Source organism: Protopterus annectens, chromosome 3.part0 (assembly GCF_019279795.1).
Source record: "Protopterus annectens isolate FY-2018-M chromosome 3.part0, PAN1.0, whole genome shotgun sequence".
NCBI classification, from domain to species: Eukaryota; Metazoa; Chordata; order Ceratodontiformes; family Protopteridae; genus Protopterus; species Protopterus annectens.
In genome coordinates this window covers 1,959,320,253-1,959,336,519 of record NC_056731.1, presented here as the reverse complement: position 1 = coordinate 1,959,336,519, position 16,267 = coordinate 1,959,320,253, and the positions used below count along the sequence as shown (strand labels likewise).

The following is a 16,267-nucleotide window of genomic DNA, read 5'->3' as shown; positions in this document are numbered from 1 at the left end:
CCTCTCTTGTTCGGTATATATTTCTCTGAGGTACAGGCTAACACAGGAGGACTATGGCTGACAAAGTTTGCAGATGACTGTAAACTGGGGGCCATAATCGACTCTCCGGCTGACACAAGCATCCTCCAAAAGGGTCTCACAGAGATGGATAACTGGTGCCAGAGCCATGGCCTAAAGCTAAATGCCAAAAAGTGCATAGTCATCCCCTTTGGGAAAAACAAAGTGCCCACAATTTACCACATAGGTGGTAATCCATTAAGTACGGAAGAAGTAATTAGGGATTTGGGGACCCAAGTAGATAGCAATCTCTCATTTGACAATCACATTGCCAAAGTGGTTAGAAAGACATTTTATATAGCCCACCTTATCACAAAGGGGTTCACATCTAGATCAAGAGAGGTCATTGTGCCCCTCTACTCATCACTCATCAGGCCCATAATTGAATACAATGCCCCATTTGGGATGTACCTTACCCGACACCTGCAGCAACTAGAAAGACCCCAAAAGTACCTCACCAAGAGGATCAAGGGACACAAACAGATGCACCATGCTGTTCGGCTAAAGAAACTCCAGCTCTACTCAGTTGCTTACCACCTGCTCAGAGGCGATTTGTGCCTGATATATAAAGCCATGTCCAACCCTGAATTAATGGACATGCTCCACCTCAGAAAATCCAAATCCATCAGAGCTACACGCTCCAGTGACTTAAACCTCAGCACAGAAATAAATAGAACATGCTGGAGGGACAGATTCATATCCCAGAGGCTCCCCTCACTCTGGAACAAAATCCCAATCCAGGTTAGGCAGAGCCCCTCAATGACCCTCTTCAAGAAGAATCTTGACGTGTGGATGGGAGATCGGAAATTTACCCCTGGGATCTCTTCTGTGTCACTGCTAGACAGAGGCACGGTAAACTAACCTTAAATGGGCTATCTTCTGTGACCTACTATACAGAGGCGCAGTCAACTAATCTAAAAAGGGTGGCGAAAGCCAAACACATTTTGGCTAGGCTTTTAAATTCCCTAGGGCAGATAGCCTAGTATGAACCTATGAACCTATGAACATGTAGATAAGAGCACTGGCAATTGATAATATATATATATATATATATATATATATATATATATATATATATATATATATTTACATACTTTTTTTATCTGATTTACAACCTCAAATGCTAATCTGTATGCTTTTTTGGATTAACCATCTACTTGTTTATCCAGCCTAAGGTCCGGTCCCAGTGAGACCAGATAAGAGGGAGTCTACTGCATAGCTAATCAAACCACATGTTTTGGGATATGGGAGGATCCTTCAGTACCTTGAAAAGAAATTGTGCAGACATTGGAGAATGTGCAAATTCCTTACAGTGGCCAAAGGACAGATATGAATCCAGGACTGTGTAGCTGTAAGGTAAAACACTTACCAGTAAGCCAGTGTGCCACCCTTATATTTAAAATGAGGAGACAGTACCATCTCACCAAAATTTCATAAATGAATTTTCAGTGATTAATCATAGGAAAACAATCACTAAATGCATCCAGGAAATTTTTAATATGAAAAACTGATTTGAGTGCAAACCAGCACTGCTTACATATGTGTGGACATCACCACATATGCTAATATGAAACCTGCATTGTCCTCTGCAGTGGGCTTGAACAGCTATGCAAAACATATCAAGAAATTACACAGCTTTGTTATGAGTAAACTACATGACATGACAATGCTATAACAGCCCTCCAAGACAAACTTAAAAGTTGTCTCTACTCAGCATGCAGTACTTTTCAGTTAAGTCAGAATGAGCATAGATAGAGTACTATAGAAAATAATTCCATTACCTTTGTTGCAAGACAGTGACCAGCTCCATCAGCTTGTCTCTTTCCACCTCAGCTGCCTGGAGGAGAGCCTTGTGCTCAGTGCACTGTGACAGCAGACTTTGTACATCAGGAAAGCTGTTGATATACACATGCACATAGAAAAATCACAGTATACTCAACATTCAGATTCTACCAACCAATACAGTTCAATGACGAGTGAAAAAAAATCTAGTCTTGCACTGCATAAAGGGTACTTTATACTTTAATAAATAATCTTAATACTAAAACTGGTACTTGAGATCCTCTTGATGTCATCCTCATGATGTTTGCAAAATTCTTGAAGTCCTTACTGAATTCTTTGATAGCATGACTTCCTTTCCAGCCAGCAACAACAGACACAATACAGGCACCTATTAATGTGATGCATCCATTACTGTGAATTTTCATTTTCATGCTACCTCCCAATAAAGTGGCAGCAGCAAAATTACAGTTGTGCAAGTAAACGTACTATAACAGAAGATATTCAAATGATCATTGCTGCAGTAGTCTTAGCTATATGGGTTATATCCTGCCACGGATATAACAGCTAGCCAAATTCCAAAGGTTTAGGTCACCTTCCATGCACCCAGACTGTCAAGCAGCTCGAGATGAGCTGACTAAAAGACAAGTTTGAATGTGAAGCAATTCCTGCCAGCACAGAGAGAGAGAGAGAGAGAGAGAGAGACTGAGCCCTAAAACAGCATTGCTAGGAATAACAAAAAATAAATGTGCACACACTAGTATAAAAACACCACAAAAAAACAAGTAGGATGTCTTCATACTGATCACTGTTGTAGTAGCCTTAGCTATATGGGTGCACACACTAGTATAAAAACACCACAAAAAAACAAGTAGGATGGAAGGACGGAGCTGCTACTGCAGCAGTGATCAATCAAATATCAACTGTTATGGCAATTTCAACTTATACAGCTGTATTATGTTCTTCATACTGATCACTGTTGTAGTAGCCTTAGCTATATGGGTAGATTATCAAAGCTAACTATATTTGATAAGGGGATGTGAAAAGTCCAGGAGCCTCTGGAAAATGGTACTAGCAAAACCTGATCTAGACCTAGAGAAGGAATCAAGCACATAGTTCTTGGTAAAAATTATGTACAGAGGACCAAGTACCAGCTTCTAGAATACTTATAGAATCCCACCTTTTCCAAAAAGCCATAGACAAAGCCAAGGTCCAGGTACAGTGGGCCTTCACCCTGCCTGAAATAAATTTGTTATGGTGAGTAAAACAAAAGGTACTAGCCTTAGACAACCATTGGGAAATTAACCACCAGGCCAGGTATAATTTATTCCAGTAAAATCTCTAGCGCTTTGGCACTTCATGAATATAAAAGATAGGCTTTTGTATAAAAGAGTCAAATTTATATTGAAATATGACACTTTAATTCCCCATGTACAGAATACAGAGTGCAACTGGAAATTTCTTATTTAATACGGTGGAGTTTTCCTAAATGGCTTAAATAGTGTTTATTAAATAATGATGGTGTGATTTAATATACACACACACACACACACACACACACACACACACACACACACACACACACACACAAACAATATATAATAATAACAAATCTTGGAAGATCCCCTTGATCTATTTTCCATTTTGAGGGTCTGCCCTGGCTTTGCTCAGCTTGTCTGCCACACAGTTTTGCTCTGACGGAATGTGGGATGACTGTCAAGTGAGATTGTGCTGTGAAGCTATATCCCAAGCTCAGCATCTATGGTGAATGACGGAGACCTGGAAACATTTATCTTCTGAGAAACCCCAGTACTGGGATCTGAAAAGATAAAGGGTGTTGCTGCTGGGACCAAAGAGGTTGCAGATACCACTGTGTCTTTGTAATATAGAGTCTTGCCAGGGGTATCATGAGACCCACAATGTTAAGGTATTCCTTCACAATGACCAAAGTCTGAGTGGAAAATCTTTGAAATAGATTAAGATAAAGATCTATTTTTCCTGTAGAAGAAAAGCTAAAACAAAGAGTGAGAAGTTCACACAGAAAAAAACAATCAGTAAAAACTAAATGAAAACTCCAGCCAAGCTAAAACTTCAACTGAGTGACCTCTCAAACCTCTTGTATCAGAGGCAAATGGGAGATATACAAATGACCCTTATGAACATCAAGTGTTTCAGCTATATGGCGATTCTGAATTTCCATGACTTATTTCTTTTTAAGTTGTTTCAATGGACAATTTCAGGCCAATAAAGCCAAACCCCACTACCTGTGGATATGCATATTTTGTCCTTGTTATGACCTCATCAGCACAAGCAGAGTGTTAGACTAAGCATAAGAAACACATGGCTGTTATACCCAGCTGATTTCCATTACTATTAGGGTGACTGCAAAATACCACAACTAACAAACTAAAACAAAGAGTGAGAAGGTCACACAGAAAAAACAATTAGTAAAAACTAAATGAAAACTCCAGCCAAGCTAGAACTTCCACTGAGTGTCCATTTCCATGAAATAAGCCATGGGCATTCAGAATCGCCACATAGCTGAAATACCTGATGTTCATAAGTGTCATTTGCATGTACCCCATGTGCCTCTGCTACAAGAGGTCTGAGAGGTCACTCAGTGGAAGTTCTAGCTTGGCTGGAGTTTTCATTTAGATTTGACTGTAGAAGAAAAGCTGTTTGAACTGAGGTGAGGCAGTAAAGAAAGACTTTTGAATGTTCTCTTGGAATCCCAGGTTGTGCAAGAGATCTCTCACCCAAGAAAGAGACTACCGACATTTTGAAAAAGAAAGATAAGCAAGTTGTCTAAGTATGGAAAAATGTGGATACTCTGTAGCTTGCAGTGAGCTATAAGTGTAGCCAGAGACTTTGTGAACACTTTTGGTACTGTGGATAGTCCAAAGAGCAAGGATGAAAACTAATAATGTGATCCAGACACACGAAGCCTTAAGAAACCCTGAAGTCTGGATGAATAGGGATGTGGTGATAAGCAACTTTTATGTCTAGTGTTACTAGGAAACTTGAAAGAGGAAGATGAGGTAACAGGTTGTGAAATGACATAATTTTGAATTCAAGCACTATCACAAACAGGTTTAGGAAAGAAAGAGCCAGAACTAGTCTCCAAGCATTTTCTTTTTTTGGCACTAGGAATATCCACGAATAAAACCCTTCCCCACTAAGGAAGAAGGAACTGTTTCTATTACTCCATGTGACAGCATGTGATGAAGGACAGGAAGAAACAAAAAAAATTGATCTGCAGGATAAGGAATGACTCCTGGGAAAGGTGGAATTTCCTTCTACTGCCATCTGTAACCTTATTGAATGATTTTCAGAGCCCATTTGTCTGAAGTAGTCTGTGACCCAAGAGAAAAACTTTCTGGAAGAAAATAGGGGCCAGGGTAAGATGGTGTCACAATGTCTCTTGGATAGTTATTCAGACTTGTTGAACTGTGCTTGGTTTGGGGAGGTTTGAGGTTCCTTTTTGGAAACTCTTAGCTGCTACTTCTCAAATGTCTGTTTACTTGAATTCTGTGAGACTATTTATTCTGTTTTTTGCCATACTTGGATAAGGATAAAGAAAATCTCTTGGACAATTTGGAAAAGGAGGGCTGAAAAATCAGAGATCCCCTGGATCAGCTTGCACCTTTCATCACACTTTTTGATCACCTCAGCAGCCCAGTGACCACACAATAAATACCTATCTAAGGGAGAATTAAAAATCTCATTTTTAAATGACCTGAAAGGTTCTGAGAATGCAGCCAAGCAAACCTCAATAAAACACTACCAGTGGCCACAGCCCTGGAAGAAGTATTAACAGAATCATACACGCACTGCAACCACTGAGCAGTGACCTGTGCAAAAGAAACTAAGTTACTTTTAAGCATTTCTTTCTTCATAAAAAGAAACTCTAGATAGAACATTCCTTATACTTTCACAATATGTCAGAACAAACTTTAACATATGAGCCTGATAATTTAAAATTCTGAAAATCAAAGTTGTGGAAGTATACACTTTTTTTCATACTATCAATACATATTCCCATCCTTATTAGAAAGAGTATGACTGGAATTAACTAAGTGCTCAGCAGCAGTGGGATCAACTAAGGCTATAGTTGCTCATTCAGGAGTATAAACATTTAAAAGACTGAGAAATTTTACACATCCCATCTACCTTTTTAGAGACAGCTGGCTGACTATCAGGAAAATTGTAGGCAGGAAGACACACATACTCTAAAGCAGACAGGATAGGAGAAATGGGTGTTGTAGGTTCTGGAAAATCCTTCTGCAACAACTCACAGTATTTTCTGAGGGATTGGGAAACCTCAGTGCTCTTCCACTGAAAACACTGGGACATTCTAGTAAAAGTCTTGGAGAAAGAGAAACTCCCATAGGAAGACTCAGAAACTGATATTTCTTCCAAGTCTGAATCAGAAATCTGAGAACAAAACAATGGATCTGTCCCTGCATCTTCCTGTTCAGATTCAGAGTCTTGAATCTCTTCAGGAAAACAGACATCCCACTTTATTTTACCAGACAATTAAACCCTGAGCCAGTCCTAGTAAACTACTCCTATCCAAAGAAATTTGAGGGGGAGCAGATACATGTTTGATTTTTTCTTTTATTTGACAAGACAATTGGACCACCCATGTTATTATCATCAGCCCCTGCTTCCCCAGGGATGGGCACAGCTTTCTGACATAACAGGGAAATATTCCCTGTTCCCTCTCCCAAGACCAACAAGAGTGGCTCTCCCTTTTCCACTGAGGGGACTCCAACAGCCACAGAGGATGTGAAGGCTGTAGGTGCTACACTTGAGGGATTCAGAGTAAAATATGAGGGGTCTAAGGTACAACAAATGGCCACAGCAGAGTCACCCCTCTGTGTCTGAGGAAAATTGCTAGCCTGCTGTGGTGACAATGGCTGTTTGCTTAACTTTTTCTTTTTGTGGCTGGAAGACGGACTCACTGCAGGACAGACCATCTGTTTCATGGTCAAGCTGAAAATAGTGGCTCCTTCCTGGGGAAGACCAGCAAATAATCCCATTAAAACTACCAGTCCACAGAAGTCAATTTTTGGCAGAAAAAAAACACAGTAAAAAGCACTTTCAAACACTATCGCAGCCCCACAATGGAAAATTAAACACAATTTCTCCACAGAAAATATGTTATCAGTTAGCTTACACTACTTTAAACCAACAGAAAAAAATGACTGCTCCTTTTAAAAGCACATTACAGTCTTGAGATAGTCTGTTAAAACACAACAGTCTTAGCTTTAAAATAACTTTCCTGAAGAGGAAAGTAATAAAACATCAGTAAATAAAAGTACTGTAACCACACAAAATAAAAAGTAGTGAAACACTAAATAATGACACTGGAAGCCAAAACACATGGGACTGCCAAGTACTGAAATTAGTTTAATTCATTTTTTATACTGCCCATACACCTAATTAGGTGTATGGGCAGTATAAAAAGGATGTATTATGTGTATTATGTCATTCTGATGAAGTCTACTTTGTAAATGAAAGTGATAAATCATTAAACTCATTTTAGTATTTGGCAGTCCCGAGTTTTGTGGCTGCCAGTGTTATTAATCAGTAAATAAAAGAAAAAAAACTTCTTAAGCATCCAAGACTTTTCATACCTTAGTCTACTTTCTGCCCTTAACTCACTCTTCTCACTAGCTCTCTCTAATCTTCCTTGACTACTCTTTCTACTGTCTTCTAAAATCTATTAAGCAAATTGCCTCAGAGAAACATTCTATTGTAATTGTCTTGCCTTCATGCAACTACATCATGATAAAACTGGGTTTTTGTAACCATTAGCCCAAAAACTATACCCATCTTAATGAAATATTTCTTTTTCTACATCTTGAAATAGGTATGCTATACTCCTGATTATTGACACTGTATAACATTGTATTGCTACTTAATGCCTTGTAATAATCCTGTAACATTGATGTTTAATGTTAATTTATAATGAAAATTGTATAATATGTTGGAGCTTTTCTCCCTGGGCCTCCACTGAAAAAGATCTCTTCAGCTCAGTCAGACAATCCCGGTCAACAAACGTAAAATAATAAATAAATAAATATTTTTTCCCCAAAGGGAATGTATCTGTCCAGCAAAGGAAAGCAAAAGCCAACCATCGACCCTTAAAAGCCTCAGAGGAGCATACTCTTCGGAGGCAGTAAAGCTCTGAAGGACTTTGTGCCTATACTTGTCTTTTACTCAGCTCTTCTTGAGCTGCTAGAAAGTTTGGGCATGTGGAAGGTCCCCCTGAATCTTTGGAAGCAGCTGGCTGCTATATCCTTGGCAAGATATAACTCATATAACTAAGGCTACTGTAGCAGTGATCAATATAAACAATGTGCAGATCTTGAGAAGGAACACAATATTAAAATGTCCAAGCTCAGATGTAGTGGAGAGATCTGTGAAATTAGTGATACAAACAGTAAAAATAATCTTGGAGTAAAAAATTAATACAAAAGACAACACAGATTCATGCATTAGCAAATTATTTTCAAAGACAAACTTAGGCACTCATGAAATCTGACAATATTTTAATTTCACAGATTGCTCAGTTGTGTTTTTAACACTCCTAGGTGTTCTATATAAAACTGGAGCTTATAAAAAAGCTGCTTCCATAAGTTAAACTGTTCAGTTTGCAACATTCCTCTTCAGTGTTAAAGACCACAAATACTCATTACAGCTACACTTCTGTGAGGAAGTTATCTTGTCTCATAGAAATAATCCATTGCATAGATGTCTTGTTTTTAAAATAGTGCCATAAAACATTTTGATTGTTAGATGCACCTTAGTGATTTGCTATATAACAACTAAAATATACTGTACACATCATACACTGCTGACTTTTGTGATAACCATGGTAAAATGAGGCAGAGCTGGTCAAAACTGCATAGTGATAAATATAAATAAATGTTACTGCAAGAGGAATATTTCTGTCTGTGACTTGCTGTGATCTCTGAGTTGATAAGGAGCTGCAGGAAGCCCAAGCTGCAGGAGAAGGATTTTGCAAGCAAGAATATATTTGATTTTAAAACAGAATTAATGCCATTTCAAATACTTTGAAATGACGCTAGATACATACATATTTAACCACTTGGTTAGGATATTAAAAAATAAGAAGATGAGTGAACTGAATGCAGTCAGATATACATATGTTCATTTTTTAATTCCTCCAAATGTTTGTGATTTCTAATACAGCAACAGGAATGACTCCCATTCCTAAATAAGGATAGGATTAAAGTTCATGAAATCAGTATTGCTTCAGTCTTTGATGTTTGCCAAGAGTGCTGTTCTTAGAACCTGCAAATGTATCCAGCATTGCATGCAGTTCATATGAAGTTACATGTACTGGTACCATATTTAAGCGGGCTTGAACATTCTTTTTCATTAGCCCTGTTGCTCTTATTATTATTATTGGAGTGATCTGGATGTCTTTATTCCAGAAAGCTCTAGTTTCAAATTGTATATCCTGGTATTGAATAACTTTATTTTTTTAGTACATAGGACAGTATAATTGTTAGTAACTATTTCAATGACTAATGTTTTCCTTTTTTTGTCTTCTCTAACTACAGTTTCTGTTTTTCTTGCTTTTACTTTCTTGATTGTTGGTATTGGATGATCCCATTTAACCAGAACGTCTTAATTTTCAGTAATTCTTTGTGGTTCATGTTTTAAATGTTCCTCAGCTACTGTGATGTTTGCACAGTCCTAAATGTAACAGTCTTGCCACATTGTGTCTTTCACCATATAGTCTTTTGGCCATGAGTATATCACAACCAGCTACAAAGTGTGCAACTCCTTCTAGTTTTGTACTACAGAAGCTACATCTGTTTATATCTCCCACTTTTTCTATAAACTTTGGAAATCAATGTTTATATAGTTCACACTATCTTGAGTTGCAATTATTGACCTTTCATCTTTTGGTTAAAACTACCTCTACCAAGCCATTTATGCACTCAATCTTCATCAGAGTGTGCTTGCACCAGCAGTTTTTTTTTTATAATTCCCAATACAATTGTGGCCTTTCCACTTTTCTTTTTTTTTCCTGCTCGTGTTCTTTTGATTCTTTTTGTTTTTTGTCACGTTCTGTTGCCACCAACAAGTTATTGATACATGGTTCTTAGATGACCTGCAGGTTCGCTCTTAATGAGGAGTTTTTTTTTTTTTTCCTGGGGTTAAACAGACTGGTGTCTTTTTAGAATGTGCTTATAAATCATTTTAACTAAGGGCTACATCATTGTGCAAAGATGTTAACAACTTCAGCCAGAAGTTGGATACTGTATGTGGACCTGGGGATTTTCCACTTAGGAGTCTTTCTTAATTTTGCTTTGATTTCTCTGGCTATTATTTCAATCCATTTCATATCCTCTACATTAGGACTTCATTTTGCTTGTTCATAGGTTCATAGGTGTGTACTAGGCTAACGGCCCTGGAGCCTTTACAAGCCTAGCCCATAGGATTTCCCTGGCATCGTACCACCCGCCCTTAGTTTCCATTGCCTCTGTCGAGTAGAGCAACTGGAGTGATCCCTGGCATGAATTTTCTATTTCCCATCTACACATCAAGATTTCTCTTGAAGAGGGCCAGTGAAGTGCTCTGTTTGATGTGTATGGGAAGTCTATTCCAGTCTTTAGGTTATGAACCTGTCCCTCCAGCATGTTCTGTTGATTGTGATAATGAGGTTGAGGTCTCTGGAGCGTGTGGTATGGAGGGACAGGGGTTTCTTTAGATGTAGCATTTCTAACACAGCTGGGTCACTCATGGCTTTGTATGTCACGCAGAGATTGCCTCTACGTAGGTGATATCAGACAGAGAATAGTTGGAGTTTTTTTGAGTCTGTGCATATAGGCCTAGGATCCTCTTTGTGAGGTACTTTTGCAGCCTCTTCAGTTGTTGCAGGTGTCTAGTGAGGTACATGCCAAATGGGGCATTGTACTTGATGACTGCCCTAATGAGGGAAGAGTAGAGGGAGATAATGACGTCTTTTTTCCTGGATGCAGTAATGAGATGTGCCACATATAAGGACTTTCTGACCACAGTGGCAATGTGGTGGTCAAAAGAGAGGTTGCTGTCAACCTGTGTTCCCAGATCTCTTATAAAACCTTCTGTGTTCAGTGGACTACCATCGAGGTGGTAATTCATGGGAACTGGGTTTTTCCCAAAGGGGATGATGACACATTTTTTGACATTGAGCTTAAGGCCATGGTTCTGAAGCCAGTCGTTGGTCTCAGTGAGTCCTTTCTGTAGGATATCAACATCACTTGGGGAATCAATAATGGCTCCTAACTTGCAATCGTCTGTGAACTTTGTCAGCCAGAGTCCCTTTGTGTTGGCCTGGACTTCAGAGAAGTAGATACCAAACAGGAGAGGACCCAGGACCGATCCCTGTGGGACTCCACTCATGACTGGTCAGCAGTCTGACTTGGAGTCAGCAACTTTCACACTGTGGGTTCTATCTGTGAGCCAGTTTGCAACCCACCTAGTGATATAGGGGTTGATGCCTAGCTTAGTGAGTTATTCTAAGATTCCTGAGTGGGGAATGGTATCAAAGGCCTTGGCCAGATCAAGGTATGCTGTATGAACCACCTTGTCTTCATCCACAGCTCTGGTGACTGACTCAAAGAAGTCAACTAGTTTAAGCAGGCATGATCTACCCTTCAAAAAACCAAACTGTGTGGGACCAGAGTTTGGAGATTCCTTATATCCTTGTTTGTTAGGTCCACGATGATGTGTTCCATAGCTTTGCATATCAGACTTGTCAGGCTAATGGGGCGATAGTTCCCAGGGTCTGTAGTTGCTCCTCCTTTGTGGAGAGGGATGACTATAGCAGTGTGCCATTCAGTAGGGACAAAGCCTGAGGTGAAGCTGTGATTGAACAGGGCACATAGGTGAGGTGCCAGTTCACTCTGTAGTTCATGTAGAACACAGCCAGGGATATTGTCAGGTCCCATAGAAGCTGTATTCTTGGCCTTGGACAGTGCTATCATAACCTGTGCAGCAGTAATACTGGGTGCCTTGCAATCTTCTGGTATTGTGATTGGTCATTTGGCGGGGGAGGGGTAAAGTTGGCACTGAATATGTTGGCCAGTATATTGGCAATATCTGTTGGTTCGGTATAGAAGGTACCATTGCTCAGAGCATATCTGGGTATTGCCGTGGAGATTCTTTACATAACTATAGAAGGCCTTGTGGTTGTCTTTATTATATGCTGCAATTCTGTTTTCATAGCTAGATTTAGAGGATTTGATGAGGGATCTTAACATTTTGCTGAGGCTGATAAGAGAGTTTTTCCAGTCTTGGGATTTCACCTTATTCCACATCAGTTTTCTTTCTGTTGTAGAGTTTGTTTATGGCAGGGGACCACCAGATTGGCTTCCTTTTGTTGGAGGAGAGTGTCTTGGTTCTATTGGGTATGGCGAGGTCCATGCATTTGTATACGTGTTTGTACAGTGCATTGGTGTATGATTTGGCGGTCATGCAACTATTCAAAATTTTCATGGGTGCCATGAAGTTAGCCACCTCTGTTTTTAGGAGCCCAATGTTAGCTTTGGAGAAGTTTTTCATGGTGGTTACTGTTGCGGGGGGTGGGTGGGAGGTATGTGGATTTCCAAGGTGATTAGTCTGTGGTTGGATCTAACCAGGGAGAAGTTGACTATTGGTGTAGAACAATGGTCGCCTAACTTAGTAATGAACAAGTTAAGGATGTTGCTACCTTTATTGGGGTAAGAACGAGCTGGTCCAGGGCATTGGAATTAATGAATTCCAGGAAATGTTGGGCAAGTGTATTGGTTGGTACATGAGTAGTTTTCCCAGTTAATGGAGGGGTAGTTGAAGTCGCTCAGTATGAGAGTGGACCCTAGGAACATAGGGTGTGAGTCTTGGGACATGGTTTGGGACCTATAACAGGCTATGAGCTGAATCACTGTCTTACCCAGTGTTAGGTGCACCTGAAGTATCTCTGATCCGTTATGTTGGCCCACCAGTCTGGAGGTGTTTGCATCCTTTATGACTATGGAAACAGCACCGCCTTTGGAGCTTCGGTCCAAGTTCTGGGGCCAAAAGGTGTGGAATGAGTTATAGCCTGGCAGTGCATGGGTGCTTTCTGCTGCCTTGAACCAGGTCTCTGTTACAGCACAAATGTCAGTGTTCTCCATTTTAAGGAGTGCTTCGAGCAAGTGCATTTTGAGAGTTAGACTTCTAGCGTTGAACAGCATGAACCTCAGATTGCATTTGTTTGTAGCTGTTACAGTGGTAATTTGGTCTTTGGAACACCACCTAAAAAACTCTTATGTTTCTTTGACTTTTTTGTTAAATTCAGAAATATTTCTCCAAAATGTACTGATGTCATATTTTTTAGTTGGTGTTACAACTGGGTGTATTTTCTTTCTCAGTTCTCTATAAAACTTTTTGGGCTGCCAAAGTATTGCTTGTTTTATAGCTTTCCCTTATATTTATCTGTATATCTTCTAATTTTTTTCCACTTCTGCTGATGTTTTAGTATATTACTGGAGATGGTGTAAGACAACTCTTGATCTGTTTTAATTTTGTTTGTTGCTTTAATTATGTCTATAGGTTTCTTAGAGTCGTTTTATGATCTAGTCCCTTTTTTTTATATTCATCTACAGTGATACTTCTTGCCACAGTAGCTTTATAGTTCTCTCCGTTCGAAGCTTCCATGGTGACATTGTACTCGTGCCCTTACTTTCCTCAGTTACTCTACATTTTTGTGGTAGTGCTTTATTTGTTATTAATGTAGCTGTATAGAATATTCTATTTATTTCTCTTACATGACAAGAATCTCTCTTAATACTCCCAGTTACTAGATTCTTCTTTTTCTTATTCAAGTAATAGGGTCTTATTCATTTTTTGTCATCTCTTTCTGTCCTCTATCTTAATATGTCTACCCGTTTCAATTAAATCAAGCAGCTCTTCACTTAGGTCATTCTCTACTTGATGTGCAGTTCTAAATGGATTTTCAAAACACGGCTTCTGCAGAAGGTTCCAGAATTTCACTTTGTGGTGAATCTTCTGCAGAAGGATCCAACTCTGTCTGTTGCACCCCTCCTCTTGGCTTTCAGTGACTCATCATGTTGTGGCATTCTTTGTACTGAGGTCTCTATACTAAATCCTTCACTTCTCAGTTGGTCTATCTTTTCAATTTCTATTTATTTCTTTTCTGCACCAGTCATCAGTAGGTATGTGTGAACTTATATAGACACACACATACAATAAATAACTAGACACACACACACACACACACACACACACACACACACACACACACACACACACACACACACACACACATGCACAGGTGGTTATGTGTGTGCATACCTACTGTACAGCAAGTAGACTACTGGCAAATCTCCTACTGCCTATAAAAATAGAGATTATACAATTTATTCTAAACTTTAAAGTACAATATCCAATATGCCAATATCATGTTTACAAAGGGTAATAATATAACCAAGGATAAATACTGTTACACTTTTGGAACTACAATAATACATGCAATAATTACATGGATGAAAACATGCAGTGCATCAATCAAAAGCACAATTGTATTTCTTAATTTAAACTTCAGATATTCTGAGTATTAGATAGAAACTCATATTTTGCATATTACCGACAAGTGGAGAATAATATGGAACACACCTGTAAAAAATGCTAAGAGAGAAAAACATGCATTGAAAAATGCACACAATATAATTGACTTATATTAATATGATACAGAAAATATAACTGACTAGAATAAGATAGAGAACATATTTAAAGTACACTTAAAAGGGTAGCACAGGTTCATAAAGAAATAAAACTGAACATAAATGAGAAAATGACAGAAAGAGTATCAACAGCTGAAAAACAAAAATGTGCCCACCTACTCAGGTAAGGAAGTTTAAATAAGTGCTTCTGCTTTGGGCTACATCTCCTTGTACCCTGACTGACCCCCCCCCCTCCCAATAAGGATGCTTTACTACCACAACCCGGAAATAAATTAACTCAAAGATGGCTCTATCTCAAAGTTGTGTGTCCACATACTCTTCTTCACTCAAGAATATTTTTATAGACATATTTTTGTTGCTGTTCTATGTGGTAAGATTTTTTTTTATTTTAACAAAAGTTGCTACAGGTTCATGAACCTATGGATTGTACAGCATCCTCTGTTAAAAATATAACCTTTGACTTTTATTTTTATAACATGTTTTGCTAAGAGGTACCCATATATATGTGTGTGTATATATATATATATATATATATATATATATATATATATATATATATATATACACACACACACACACACACACACACACACACACACACACACACACACACACACACACACACACACACACACACACGCGCACACACACACACACTCATGGGAGAAGAGATTTTCATTGATGAGTGTTTTCATCAACAACAGAGGAGGGAGCAGGTGCAGTTGACTGAAAATCAGTTGCTCGAAAAGTGACAGCTTTTTCTGTTATAGATATAGATTGCAGTATAGTGGAGATGGAATACATAATTAGCGGGGTGGCCCTCTACAAAAATGTTTGTTGTATTTATTGTTTGATTTTTGTTTTTGTGGAGCAGTATTTTTTTGCTGTTGCTGAGTCTGACTTTTTTGTTAAATTCAGAAATGATTTACAGATCAACGATTTGGGCTGTCGATCAAAATTTTGGATCCCATATATATATATATATATATACTTATATATTTATATATATATATATATATATATATATATATATATATATATATAGAGAGAGAGAGAGAAAGAGAAAAAAATATATATATATATATATATATATATATATATATATATATATAAAAGACACCAATTGTAGCCGAATCAAGCTCAAACCTCCTTGGTATTACAATCGATGACCAACTAAAATTTGATCTCCACATAAATAATTGTATTAGGAAAACCCACCTTAAGCTCGGTTTACTATACAGAAATAACACATTTCTTACTCAGGAAGCCAGAATAGCCCTCACTCATGCATATCTTCTTCCCTGCTTAACATATTGCTCTCAAATTCTTACTAACCTTAACTCCTCTCTCCTTTCTAGACTTTAGACTACTTATCACAAAGTAGCTAGATTTGCAACCCAACAGCCCTACAGATCTCACCACTGTCTCTCACTAAGATACTTAAACTGGCTTGAAATGCCCCAACTCCTCCTTCTCTCTCAGCTCCAAACCATACACTCAATCCTATATTAGCCATCTTTCTGTCCAGCCTTACACTCTATTATCTCCCACTATGCTCCTACAAGAAACCTCAGTAGCTCTTCCCAAGACCTTCTAAAACTCTACAAGCCCAAATCTAAAGCAGGACAAAACATATATAGCTACCTCCCCTCTATTGAATGGAACAAACTTCCCCTCGAGATTCG

The 16,267-nt window shown here is 38.6% G+C and overlaps 1 protein-coding gene across 1 annotated transcript in view; it reads right to left on the bottom strand.

Moving 5' to 3' along the window:
* The window catches only part of CCDC13 (coiled-coil domain containing 13), a 977,767-nt gene that overhangs the window by 182,410 nt on the left and 779,090 nt on the right, over window positions 1-16,267 (bottom strand). Inside the window, exon 13 of the mRNA XM_044066042.1 lies at window positions 1,839-1,952. Within this exon, the coding sequence (XP_043921977.1) occupies window positions 1,839-1,952 (114 nt within the window). The remainder of the gene's footprint in view (window positions 1-1,838; window positions 1,953-16,267) is intronic.